General features: G+C 52.7%; 1 protein-coding gene across 2 annotated transcripts in view; it reads right to left on the reverse strand.

Annotated features, from left to right (window-relative positions):
* Nucleotides 1–3,632: 3,632 nt before the first annotated feature.
* Hsd17b3 (hydroxysteroid 17-beta dehydrogenase 3) overlaps nucleotides 3,633–13,895 on the reverse strand; it is a 30,264-nt gene continuing 20,001 nt past the window's right edge. The window contains exons 7-12 of one of the 2 annotated variants that reach the window (XR_013429891.1): nucleotides 12,415–12,449; nucleotides 11,496–11,577; nucleotides 10,534–10,599; nucleotides 7,425–7,574; nucleotides 5,393–6,075; nucleotides 3,907–4,019 (exon numbers count right to left, since the gene is read on the reverse strand). Coding sequence is in view for 1 of the 2 variants with exons in the window: in XM_078030546.1 (XP_077886672.1) it covers nucleotides 3,909–4,019; nucleotides 7,425–7,574; nucleotides 10,534–10,599; nucleotides 11,496–11,577; nucleotides 12,415–12,449 (444 nt within the window). In the remaining variant the exon portion in view is untranslated. Of the gene's footprint in view, nucleotides 4,020–5,392; nucleotides 6,076–7,424; nucleotides 7,575–10,533; nucleotides 10,600–11,495; nucleotides 11,578–12,414; nucleotides 12,450–13,895 lie in introns of both variants that reach the window. The other variant, XM_078030546.1, reaches the window with a different exon arrangement.

Consider the following 13,895-nt stretch of genomic DNA (forward strand, 5'->3'; position numbering starts at 1 on the left):
CACTAGATTTTAGTGACAGGCGACATCTCCAAAGGTGAATAATTTAAAAGGATAATGGTTAATCCCTTGATCAGGCAAGATTTAACATAAGCCTAAAACCAAGAAGGGATGGAGGAGAACGAGAATATATGGACAGGCGCCTGGTCCATTTCAGATTGAAGTTCCTCACCAATGGATATTTGGGGACAGTTGATTCTGGGGGGGGGGGGAGGAAGAGGCTCTCCTGTACTTTGCAGAACATTTTCAAAAGCATCCCTGGCGTCTACCAAGGGCATGCTCCTTCCTCAAGGTGTGGCAACCAAAAATGTGTCCAGACCTTGCAAAATGCCTCCTGGGGCACCATCCGACCCCCACCCCGGCCACCATTTGCGGGAAGCACCGCTGAAGGCGCGGGTTGCACTTACAGAGCTCTTCCAGAAACCGTGTGGCAGAAAGCGTGAGGAACTTTAACACCGGGGGACGTTTCACCCAGGAATCCGTAGCCACGGAGAGAGGCACACACGTTAGCCAAGGACAAGCTGGCTTCCAAAACGGACCAAGGATCTGGGTGCACATTTCCCTAAAGGAGATACGCACACTGCCTCCAAAACTTCAACAGAGCACCACACCACCCCGCGATCCCAGGTACACACCCAAGAGAAACAAAAACACCCCTCTGTGCACAAACTTGTACAAAAATGTCCACATCCACCTGACCCATGGGATCCGAAAAGTGGAACCAGCCTAGATGTCCATCAACTGATGAATTAATAAAGAAAACAAGGACGTCACACAATGGAATATGAAAATAATCACACAATGGCATTGGGTACTACCGCACGTGACAGCATGGATGAAACGGGAAGACAACACACATTCCAAAGAACTGGAGGGAATAAAATGAGGGATTTCTTCCCCCAAGTCTGTCTGTCCTAAGTCTCTGCAGGATGAGGCAGGAGTGGCCGACAGTGCCTCCCCGCACCATTAGGGGGCATCAGCGAGTCGCCCGCTGCCCCACCCCCACCCCCGGCACAGTGGATCCAGGACAGTAAGGCCCACCCTTCTGGGCCTCAGGAGCAGACCAGCCTGATGAAGACGGTGCTGGCCCCAGGATGGCCGCCTTCAGCTGTCTCTGGCAAGCTGGCCACTCTGGTTCCCATCCTCGGAGCAGGAAAAGGGGGATCCCCCAGGAACCGCCCAGCCTCAGCGGCCAGGGACCCCTCCTCACCTCGTTTTCTGGCTCCCAGCGTGATCTGAGGGACTCCCCAGCCTCTGGCCTCCTGGGAGGCAGCCCGGATGGAAGGCCAGAAGGACGTCTCTCCCAGCCGCAGCTTCCCAGGCCCCTCCCTGGGAGACCTCGGCCTCCATGGTGAGAAACAAGAGCCCAGCCCTCTGCTAAGGAAGTGAAGGCCAGCCACGCCGGCCAGCCTCCTCTGCCAGCCTCCTCCGCCTGAGTGGTTCTCAGTCTGTGGTGAGTTTGGAAGGTGGTGGGTGGTGAGGTGCAGAAGGTGGGCCTGGCTGCAGAAGCCTGTTCCTCCCCACGTCTCCGTGACACGTGAAGACGAAGGAGCTGGAGCTGGGGGTGCGCCCACCTTCCCTGACTGTGACAAAACACCTGAGATGTCAACTGAGGAGGACGGAAGGTTCATTTTGGCTCACAGATTTAGAGGCTTCAGTCACAGCCACCAGACCCATTGCGTTGGGCCTGTGAGGGGGCAGAGCATCATGGTGCGAGCAGGCCGTGACAGAGGAGGACAGCAGAGGGAGAGGGGAAGGCACAGCGACCCGGGGCCCTTCTAGGGCACACCCCCCCCAGTGACCCAACTTCCTCCTCCTGGCCCACCTCCTGAGGCTCCACCCCCCCCCAGGTGCCCCAGGCTGGAGAACAAGCCCCCAACGCACAGCACCTGGGGACACTGGCCCACGGCAGGGGCAGAGTGTTCCCAGTGTTTGCCACTGATGACGGAGAAATACCTTCAGCCGGGACAGGTGCCACGGCGGTGTATGTGCCTAGGAGAGTGCGGACCGAGAGGAGAAGACCCCATCCAAATCCCACCTCTGCCCCCCGCTGCCAAGGCAAATCTGCACACGTCACTCAGCCTTTGTGGGTTTTTCTCCATTTCTTCATCTGTGAACCAGAAGCAGCAGTAAGGGCACCTATTTCTCAGGTTGCCGGGGGCTTCATGTAGCCCCTGACTGGGATCAGCGCTCAACACGTGTCGGCCTTCGCCTCACCGGAGGGTGATGGGGATAAAGATCTTCAAACACAGAGCGTTCCTGCCCCCAGTTTCGTACGTGTCTGGGGGCTTCTGCTGTGGTGTTAGTCAGCTTTTCGTTGCTGTGACCAAACGTGTGAGGAAAATCAATTTAAAAGGAGGAAAGATGGATCTTGGCTGGCCGTGTCCCAGGGTGCAGTCACTTTGGTGAGACAGAACGTCGTGGTGGAGAGCATACGGTAAAGCACAGTCCCCTCCTGGTGGCCGGGAAGCAGAGAGAGAAAGGGAAGAGGCTGGAGGGGTCCCAACCCCTCCTTCTGCTGCCGCTGGGACCGACTTCCTTCTACAAGGACCCACACCCTAAAGGTTCTGCCACCTCCCAACGGAGCCACCGACCGGAGACCCAACCGAGGACTTTCAGGGGACATTTAAGATCCAAGTTAAAGGACCTACAAAGGAATTCTCTCTTTAAAGGCTCTTAAGAAGCTCTTAAGAATCTCCCAGGCTTCGCTCTCGGGCTGGCCCCAGGGTGCATAACCGAAGCACCCTAACTCCTGCACACGAGGCTCTTCCCAAACTGCAGATTCACCAGGGCTTGAGATGAAGTTCCAGAAAACCGAGGCCTATATTTTACAAGTGACTTTATCACTGATGGGAAGACCAAGTCATTCATCAAAATTCATATGCGAGGACAAAAACTTAGGCAAAAATTAACCAGCGTGGCACTTTTCATTTTCCAAAGGGGGCCCGGACCCAGCTTCCTCCACCAGGCCCCCCCCCATTACATATGTGATACCCCTTCCATGGAGAAGAGGTTTGGGGTCCCCTCCTGCTGAATCTGGGAGGGCTCACGGTGACATGACCCCCATGCTGGCTGCCTCCTGGTTCTGTCTGGGACGCACGTGCTTAGAACCCGGCCACCTGGGCCACATAGAGCCGCGGCATCTGGCAGCCCAGCTGGGGTCCCCACTAACCACCCCTCAGTCACAGAATGTGTCAAGGCACAATCCTTCGGGCGATTCCAGCCCTGGTGTCCCCAGCACCCCTACAGCCAGTACCCCATTTCTACCGTCGGTGATTCTTGCATTGATTACTTTTAAACCATCTTTAGGAACATATTCTGTTTTTGTTTTTACACACGCAGTCTTCCATAGAAACACGAGTATTCATATAGAAGATAAAGCCCGTGCCCCATGGGTTGAAATGGGGGCTGGGGGCCAGAAAGAGGCCTGACGCAGCCGTTGCCCTGTGCTTTCCCCAATCCCATTTCCTGGGTCTCCGAGGAACCCAGTTTCAGAAATTGTGAATCCTCCAAGCCAACAGAAGTCCTGAACAAGTGGAGTGACCTCAGATATTCTTTGGATCTCTGATTTTTGTACCTAGCTGTCAAAGTCATTTACTCGGTATAATCGTTTCCAATGTTCCAAGCATCACAGGTTTCTTCTCACTGTGTTTATTTAAGAAGCCCCCTGAGACCCTTCTCCAGTGACATCCACGCCCCCCCTCCCCTCCTTACACATAAAACCCCAGAGACCCCTTTACAACAGGTGTTTTTAGGCCACGGTTTTCCCAAAGGCCTCCGGACTTGGGTTCTAGGGCCCCACACCAGCGTGTCCTCTGAGTCCCTGCTCCTCTGGCTCCGGTGGGACAGGCGGCCAGCTCCTCTGGTCCCTGCAGGCCAGCCAAGGGCGCCTGGGTCCTGGGCGTCCGGGACTACCTGGTGCTGATGTTCTGCCGCAGGTAATCCGTGTAGCGGGTCAGCAGGAACCTTTGGAAGGCGCGGCTGTAGAAGGCCCAGGCGGGGATGAGGCTGAGAAAGCTGGCCTTTAACAGACAGAAAACCGTGAGCGTCCGCAGAAGAGGGAGCCCAGAAATTAAAAATCAAACCCCTCCACTTAGAGTCACGGCGGTCTTCAAGAAATGTTTTTTCTAACTATTGAAGTTCTGAAGTTTTAGGGTCTTGGGACAAGACCTCGATTCTATTAAAAGGAGATTCCCAGGATCAGAAACACTGCCCGTCAGCTGATACTAAGCAAGTAGCCAAGGGGCTTTGCTCTTACCAGGAGAGGAAGCCCGTCGTGAAGGCCTGAACCCGGGAGCCATGCCTGCCCCCAGGATGCTCTCGCTAGTCCAGCGCCCCTGGGCCCACCCACTCCCCACACAGCAGGACTTCAGCCAGAAAACCTGAGCTGCTTCGGGCAGCCCAGCTCCTGGGACCTGTGTGCCTCCCAGAGCAACCGTCTGAAGATGGCTTCTGAGAAGCCAAGCTGAACTCTTCCACCGGCCACGTCACTGAACCAACCCAACGCCTTCCTCTAGAACTTTCTCCCAATTAGAGCTTTTTGGTCTCACAGCGAAATTAAGCCCTCCCATTAGCTTTTGTCTTGAGCTAAATGTTTTGGATTAGTGGGCTCAGCCATGAAAAAAATGAATGAATTAATTAAAATTCCAGGCCCCTTGAAAATGTTCCAAAACAATCCCTCCTCGTTTCCTTCTTTTGTCTATCCCCTCCTGAGCTGGAGGGGACAGGTAGAAGGAACTAGAAAGTCTGCCCCATCGGGCACAAGTGGACCTACATCCAGCACTGCCGCTGCCCGCTGGGGGGCCTGGGGCCAGCGGACTCAGCTCTGAGCTTCAGTTTTCTTGAATTGTAAAAGGGAATCCATAAAAGCATGATCTCTCGAGATGATGAGGGCCAGGTAGCAGCCAGAGCCGCCACCTTGATGTAACTGGCCTGGTGCCTGCCTTAACCTCCCCCTGGGTACACGGGATGCCATCTTTGCCTTGCCTCTTGGTAAAAGAAAGGATGCTGTTTGCTGTTGATTCAGTGCAATTACCCATCTCTTTAGATTCGATAATCTTCCTAAATCCTAACAAGGGCCAACTGATCTGAACGATTAACATATTTTCATTCCTCTCCTGCTTCTCCAGGCACAAAACTTTCTCTTTCCTAGCCTGTGCTAGGCATCTGTCTGCCTGAGAGATTAGAATTTGTTCCCTAAGAAATCCAAAGAGAATGGCCAGGAAAACATTCCACAATGTTTGACAATGCAGGACTGGCCCACGCAGCAAGACGTGTAGCAACAGCATCACACGCGATGGTCCCCAGGACACATTTTCCAGAAGCGATGGAGCCCCGTTAGGATGTCCTGGATGACTAAGGCCACAGAGTTCAGAAGGTGGAGGGGATGTCACACCTTCTGGAGATGGCTAACCCCGGAGGCCGGCAGGCGGTGGCACCAGGAACACGTGCAGGAGGTCTACACCTTTCCTGCCTTGGAGACGGTGGGTGTGGGAGGCGATTAAGAAGAAGTGGTAAGAATGTGCCCTCCCCTATGTGCGGCCTCTGGGCTTATCCTGGGGGCTGGAGAAATCGGGGTAAAAACAGAGAAGTGTGATAAATCAGTAAGTTTGACACTGAGGACCAAGGAGAAGTTACCCAGTCTGCTGAGGAACAACCCCCCAAAAGTTATGTCAGCAGGGTGAGGTGAGTGCTGGGGTGGTTATTAGTGAGCTCTTAACACAACTGCTTGCTTTTTCCCACATTGTGCCGATGCAGAATGCAGGCCGGAGGGAGGGCCTCTGTGAGCCAAAGCTACAGATGGACAGCAGAAGTGACAGAGATTCAGGGGTCTACGGCCCTCGGTAGCTGGGAGGCCCTGGTCAAGCCTTCAACACCCACTTTAGGACCAGCCTGAATCCCAGGACTCCTCTCTGCAACGTCATTTTAGTAAGAAAGGCAGCCAGAAGGGAGGCTCCCAAGTACACACAACATTTTTCTCTGTGTGATCGCTTCCTGAACAGCCGGTTTCTGTGATCAGATGAAACCGAGTCCAAACTCATTGGCATCTGACTAGTTTTCCTGCAGCCAAATGGAGACCTGGAGGAAGACCAGACCAACAACAGGAAAAATAAAGATTTTTTTTTTTTTAACATCAGGAAGCAGGACTTTATTCTGCAAGATGGAGGAAACATGCTTTGCCCACCTGCCCCCGACATAAATCATTACCACTCAGGAACTGGCCGGCAATGCCCCCTGTGGACCCCTTACAGGGTTCAAAAGACAAACCAGAGGCTGAAAATTCTTTCTTCCCTTAAACATTCTTTCCAAATGTCCCTTGTGTACTGTGAGTTAAATTGGTGATTCTGCACAGTGCCAGGGTTCCGCGGGAAAAGGCAAGCAATTGCGATAAGAAAGTTCAGTATCTCCTGTCAAAGTCTCTGTGTGTCCCAGGAGGTACGTGATGGGGAACACGGTGCATGGGGCCAGGAAGCCCCTGGCATCCATGAAAAGCCGATAGCGATAGAGGGGACAGGGGCGAGAAGAAGGTGGAGGAAAGAGGCGGAGACACAGGACACTAATAACCATGCCGAGACAGAAGAGCCATGAGCAGAGGAGAAAATGGACAGATGATGGGCAGTGGACAGGGTCCATCCAAAATTGGATGGGGCTGGAAACAAAGCTACATTGGCTCTGTGTGTGTGTGAGAGACTGTGTGTGTGAATGTGTGTGAGTCTGTGTGAGTGTGTGGGTGTGAGTGTGTGTGAGTGTGTGGGTGTGAGTATGTGTGAATCTGTGTGTGAGTGTGTGCATGTGTGTTTCAGTATTAGTCGCAATGCTCAGTCTCCCTTGGTTTTTTATGTTGGTCTTGCAGCCCAGAAATGGAAAGCGCCCAGTGCCACATGCCATGAACCTCATTTCTATCGTACGGGGTTCGAGGCAGGCTGGACTGAGGCCTGCTCACAGGGCGGGACGGTGTGCACCTCTCCTCCGTTCACGTGCTTGATAGTCACGGTGGGATATTTATACCACGGAAATCGGCAAATGGTACAAGTCACAATGGCCCTCCTCTCTTTCCCCTGGAGGGCTGATAGTTCCGTGTCGACTAGAGCAGAGAGCCGAGGAAGAGAGCGGTCCCCATGTGGAAGCTCCGGGAGTCCTGGTCCTTTGTACCCAAGAGCTCCTGGGAGCCTCTTCCATCCCAAGGGGAAAAGCAAGGCGTCCAAGGAGCTCTGGGCTCCCCGAGGACTGAGCAGCCAGGCCTCCAGCCTGTCCCCTCCTCGCCACAGACTCCCGTTCACTGGCTGTGACCATGTGGCAGCACAGCCACTGGCCTCGTGTGGGTGCCATGAGAGAGAAGGGCTGAGTGTCCCAACAGCAAGGAAGACCAGCTACACCCGGCACCTCCCTCCTGTCTGGTGTCAAGGGGAGAAGAAGAAATGGGTTACCAAGACTTCATGGGCCAGGCAGCCACAGGTCTCATCTCCCACCGTGACGAAATTCAGTGATTCTCTAACAAACTCATCGGCCCTCTTGGTGACCATGTTGGTATTCAGATACTTGGTCATTGGGGTGGAAACCGCGTATGGGGTCAGCACCTACAGGGTGAGATAAAGACAGAAGTATGCATGACCCAGAAGGCTCCGTCCACACCCCCTTTACCACCCACCATTTCCCAACTTTTCTCTTCCCATAAACAGTTTAGGATCCTTAAATATAAAAGGTGTAGAACCAGCACAAAGCTGGGAACCAGAAAGGTTGACTTCCCGTGAGCTGTCATCACACAATGCTAGGTGGCTCAAATTCCTGCTGCAGCACACAGGGTGACCGAGAGGGGACAGGAGCTCTCTGGGAACAGGGACGCTGGACACAGCAAGTGAAAACACAGGAGACGCTAAAGTCCAGGCTGACAACCAATAAACTTCAGCGTGATCATGTACATGTGGCATGGGACACACTTACTGCAAAATATCATTCGTACTCATCTGAAATTCAAATTGAACTGGATGTTGGATATTTCATCAGAAATATTAGCTATTAGATAAATATGAGATATTCATCTCAGAAGATCATTTCTAATCCGTGTAATAACCAAAGTTGAAGAACTTAAAGCCTGTTGGATTCCCACTCTCACACCCCACTTTGGCACCATGATCTGCACGAACGTCATAATCTTTCCTCTCGAAGTAAGAAGAGTGAAGTGTGCGTCCTGGAGTCCACAGCCGTTGCTCCTGCCGTGAGGACCCAATCTGGGGTTTTGTGACGTCCCCCCAGAATCAGAGACCTGGCATCATTAGAAGGAAAAAGATCCAGGATAGTGTTCCCAGTTTTATTTTCCTTCTCATCCCATCTGAAATCACCTTGTTTTATAACTGAACGTGATTATGTGTCCACCCATCCAATTGAATTGGTTCTTATGGAAATCAATGCTGTGATTGATTTGACACTTTTCATCCAGGGACCTCAAAATGTTCCTCTTTGGGAAATATCAGGAGCACTGTCAAACCCAGACTTCAGATAGGGAAATAGTAGTCAGTGTTTTCATTCCTACAGTGAGTTTGGTACGGAAAGGCGTACAAAAGAGGAGCTCAGTAAATACGGTTAAACTTGCACATTTACTTAGTCATTAGATCTTTGTGATTAATCCAGAGAAATCGGGCGCTATTATAAACCTGTTGATGGATGGGAAACTGAGGCTCTCAGATTTTAAATGAGCTAAGACTTGCTCAGGGGGTAAGAGCCGAACAGGGGTCGAATTTAAACCCGTGCCTGCGGTACACAGGTCCGCACTGATTTGACACACATTTATTGAGCACCAACCCTAGAGAAGCCTGTGGGTTTTGAAAGGTCACAGCTCTTTTGCCTTCACTCCCTTGCCTTGTTGAACCCAGCTGGGGCAGCTGCAGTACCTCTGGTCCACAAGAATCAAGATCAAGTTGATGCTGAGTGTCACGTGGCTAAGGAGCAGCAGGTGGCTAGGGCAATCGTTCATGTTTAGAAGTGACCAAGGCCGGGCACAGTGGCGCGTGCCTGGAATCCCAGCAGCTCGGGAGGCTGGGGCAGGGGGATCGATCTCAAGTTCAAAGCCAGCCTCAGCAACTTAGCAAGGCCCCAAGCAACTCAGTGAGACCCTGTCTCTAAATAAAATACAAAAAAGGGCTGGGGATGTGGCTCCGTGGTTAAAGACCCCTGGGTTCAATCCCCAGTGCCAAACAAAAGACGCCACCAAGGATCTCCCTTCTTTCTCCTCCCACACACATGCTGGATCTGAACCTCCTGGAGTAAGATCATGTTACGGGATCTGGCCAGTAAGGTATGAGCAGAAATGCCCCGTGTCACTTCGGGGCCACAGCACTTAATTGCCAGAGCAAGATCTTGTAGAATCCAGGCTACATCAACTCTGCTGGATCAAATGACAGCACTCAAGATGGCAGCCGCCCATCATTAACACAATGAGCTGTGCCTTCTGCCGGCTCCCAGTGAGCGGGGAGCATGAATGCAGAATGGAGATTTCAGGGGTTGTTCTTGACTGCGGCAAACTTAGCCAGAGTGGAGAAGCTCTGTTGCAAAAGGAAGTGCCAACCCCACTGGGAGTCCGAGTGGACAGCCCCGTGTGGGGGAGAAAGACCCCCCCCATGGTGAGACGGGCTCACAGGGCAGAGAAGGGGACTGTGGTACCGGGACACGGCAGTCACAATCACGCACTATGGCCAGGAAAATGTTGTGTTTGGCCAAATTCCTACCATCGACATATAGCCTGGGCCCTGAGCTTCATTCCATCCCTGGTTCTCTGGGTGCCTGACCTGCTCCCCGCGTGGGGAACTTCATCTAAAACCACTGGGTGCAGCCATGATGATGTCACCCAACCTCTTCCCCGACAACAATGACAAAACAACACAAAGTAAACACCTCTGTGTGCTTAGGTTCTAGAAACCCCTGAACTCTGAACCAAGCTCGTGTAGGTCATCAACACCTCAGAATGTCACTCGTTCCGTCTGCAGAGGGCAGCGGCCACCCAGCCCTGTTGAGGTGGAGGCAGGGGATCTCCAGGACGGCCCTTCCCTCCCTGCCCGAGACCGGAGTGAAGGGTCTCTGGGGTCCATCACAGATCAGCAGCCCCTGGGGGAAGACCCTCCCCTGCCCCGTAGTGGACCAAGTACCCAGCTTTCCCTTGTTCCGTCTCCACAGTTCCTCCCATGTGAGCCCACCTTGTGAATATGAGTCAGAGAAGAAACGGTGGTCAGACCAGAGCCCCATTTCTGTTCTGACGCAGCATGAGGTGGCAAAGGGGGCCACATCGTTTTTGAGCAACCACATCCCTGCCTCATTTCCTCCCCCAGCACCCAGGGCACAAGTGAGGGCAGCAGAAACCACAGCAGCAAGTGGGATCACAGTGGCTGCAGCTGCTCCAGCAACGATCACAGGAACCCCCATAGCATCCACCCAGTCCACCTCCCAATTGGCTGCCTATGCATAGCCAGTCCTGCAGGAGTAGAGGCCCCTGCCCCACAGAGGGCCAGAACTTCCTCTCCCAAGGACGACAGCTCTCTACTTCACCTGGATGATGATTCCTTTTGCTCTGTATTCTGCTTGCAGTGCCTTGGAAAATGTGCACACAAAAGCCTGTAGTAAGAAAAGGAATCACGTCAGGTTCCAGGGCTCGTCCTCTCTGTTTACAACCAACTTGCTCTGATTTCAAGGGGCCCCACAGAGACGCTATGCTGCAGAGACACAGCCTCCCTGGAGGAGATGTGGGCAGCAATTTTCGTTCCATGGGATAAAGATTTCAGAGATCTGTTGTACAACACAGCGTATTATATACTTGAAAGTTGCTAAGAGCGTAGATCTTCAGAGTTCTCCCTGCAGAACAATAAGTACATGAGGCCAAGGCTACGCTAACAATCATGTCACACTCTGTGCTCTCATCAAAGCATAGCCCCACGGTGTAGATCATACGCCGAATTTATTTGTCAGTTATACCTGGACAAATTTAGGGCAGGGGAGGAGAAAGTAGAGGAACTGCAGTGACTTGTCATGACGGGCATGTGCACTTCATCCCCTGGCCTCGGAGGAGGCCCTGAGGGCATCGGGAGCACGAATGTGTATTTTAGGATAATACATCCCTGAGGCCATTCAGTGTGAATATATCTCCAGGGCCACTGCAAACCGATTAAATTCCTGCGGATGCTCTTCCTGGTAAGGCACGTGCTATCCCAGGGCTGTTTTTGTGACCAGGGCTTGCCGACACCAGGCTAGGAAGTCACCGGGGTCAGTGGGAAGTGAGCCAGGACCCCGGTCTAGGAGGCCCTTGGGCTCAGCCCCTGGGCTGGCTGCGCAGAGGGGGCGTGTCTTTATAATTTGCATACAGACTCCCCATTGGCTAGCTCGCCCTGTACCTATGAGACTGCCTCCAGGCAACGCTCCATCAATCAGCCAGAGTATCCCAAGCAGAGCACCACTGGGACACACACCCGGCCCCCAGCAGAAGAAGGGAGAGGCGCGGACAGCTGATCACTCACCTTGGAAGCCGAGTAAAGAGTGTACAGAGGCCACGGGCAGAGCGCTACCCCAGAAGAAATGTTCAAGATGAGCCCCCTCCGCCTAAAAGGCAAAGAAGCAAGCTTCCATTACTTTGCAGCTTGATCCCAACTCGGTGGAAGGAAACCAAAGGGTCTCCCGTGAGCACCGTCCAACTCCAGCCTCCCCAGACTCCCACGTCTGCCCAGAGCTCTGCTGCCAAGAACAGGAGCTGAACTTCCCCTAAGTTCTTGAGGAGGACATCACACAGTGGTGTCACTTGGCAGCCATGTGACATTAAAGGCTTTTTACTGGAAACAAAGGATCTGCTAGGACAAGGGTCTCCATGTCAAAGTACAGACAGCCAACCCCGCTCAGACAAGACTCAGGGGCAGGGACCTTCCACCCTAACTATGACCACAGGAGCTCTAGGTCTCTCTGGGCCCAGAGAGTCACCCTAAGACACGTCACGGGTCATATGGTGGAATCCCATCTCGAGCAGAATTAGGATGATATAAACTCGCAATAAATGAAGGAACTGATACAGTGGAGATTTTTACCCATGTATCAGAGTCTTCATTCTGACCAAAGCTGAAATTCATACTAACAAAGACACGCTCTTGGCCTCAGGCCAACTGGCTTCTTTTATGAGTTAATTGTTTTCAATCCAAGGTGTGCTGACACCGCTGCTGCCTCCCTCCCTCCCCTGCGTCACACTTGACCTTCCAAGTGCCAGTCTGTCTGAGGAGCTGCCTGGCCCAGAATGTTACTTTTCCCCCAAAACCTCCGAGTCTTCTCATCCTAGTCTTTATCTTTGGTTAAGGCAGCAGTGGGCTGAACGCTGTCCCCCACGTCCCCAGGTGGGTTGACAACAGGTCAGGGAGGCCATGTGACTCCACAGTTTTCCAGCAGTGACCTTACCTTGATTCCATGGGTTTCAGAACGAGCTGTGTCATCTGGAAGAGAAGGCCACAGTTAGGCCCTGACGGAGGAAGGAGCAAATTACAAGACGCTGGAGCGAATTACAAGACCAAGGAGCAAATTACAAGACCCATCCCAACCCGCCACCCCTGGAAAGGTCTTCCCTGCTTGTTCTAAGCCTGCATGTTGATTAAAGAAGATTTTTGCCAGGTACAGTAGTGCACACCTGTCATCCCAGCTACTCAGGGGGCTGAGGCAGGAGGATGGCAAGTTGGAGGTCAGCCTCAGCCAACTTAGTAAGACCCTAAGCCACCTGGTGAGGTCCTGTCTCAAAACCAAAGAATTTAAAAGAGCTGGGGATGTGGCTCAGTGGTGGTGCACTTGCCTAGCATGAGTACCTAGGTTCAATCTCCAGTAATGCAAAATAGTAAATAAATAATGCTTTTTACTAAATAATTACAAGGCACCCATTTGAAGAATTAAAAAAGAAAGCTGGGTGTGGCGGCACACACCTGTCACTCTAGTGTATTCAGGAGGCTGAGGCAGGAGGATCCCAAGTTGAAAGCCAGCCTCAGCAATTTAGAGAGGCTCTAAGCAACTAGCAAGACCCTGTCTCTAAATAAATTAGTAAAAAGGCTGGGGATGTGGCTCAGTGCTTAAGTGCCCTGGGTTCAATCCCTGCTACCAAAAAAAAAAAAAATTAAGAAAGAGGCTGCCCATGGACTAAAATGTCCTCCAAAGCACAACAGTACTGAAATCAGGCTTTGTCCTTGAAGCAGGTCTGAGACAGAAAGGATTCCAGTGGAAGAAAGAGGGACAGAAATCAAGGACCTGGGGAATCAGCAGCATATTTTGGCCAATATCTCTGTGCTATCCAGAGCCCTGCAGCAGCTTCTCAGTGGACTCTCTCTTGACACTGCTCCTGTCCCCTAGGCCAGGCCCCCACCCCTGTCTCAGAGACCCTCCGTACAATGTCTTCCCTACAGGGGCCCATGGGGAGGGGGCAGCAGAACTCTCTAGACCACCCTGGACTGACACTGAAATGTGGGGTTCGGAGGGAGGTGAGAGAAGGAAGTGGGTATTGGGGTGTCCTGCACCCTCCCTGACTCTCAGCTTCTTTGGGAACATTAAGTCCTGCTGGACACACAAGCCCATCCCCAAAGTCTCCCACACGAGCTCCCCAGCCTTGCTGGGTGCACGGTCCCAACTGGAGAGGCAGCCTTGGACAGGGTGGGTTCCTGTCCCCCAACGCACACCCACTCCCCTGCCTCCAACTCATTCTCCGGCCCTGCCCTTGACCTAGAGGGAGCTGGACAGGTTCCAGATGGCATCTTTGAAGTCGTTAGGCAACACCGGCCATGCTTCCAACCAGCGAGGCCAGTGAGGGCCTGGCATCTTGAGATGCTAACCTTTCATTACTTGCCTTTGTTACTCAGGGAACTTAGTGTCTGTCAGTAAATAAAACAATTTTTTGAAAAACA

The sequence above is a fragment of the Ictidomys tridecemlineatus genome, chromosome 13, assembly GCF_052094955.1.
Source record: "Ictidomys tridecemlineatus isolate mIctTri1 chromosome 13, mIctTri1.hap1, whole genome shotgun sequence".
Classification (NCBI taxonomy): Eukaryota; Metazoa; Chordata; class Mammalia; order Rodentia; family Sciuridae; genus Ictidomys; species Ictidomys tridecemlineatus.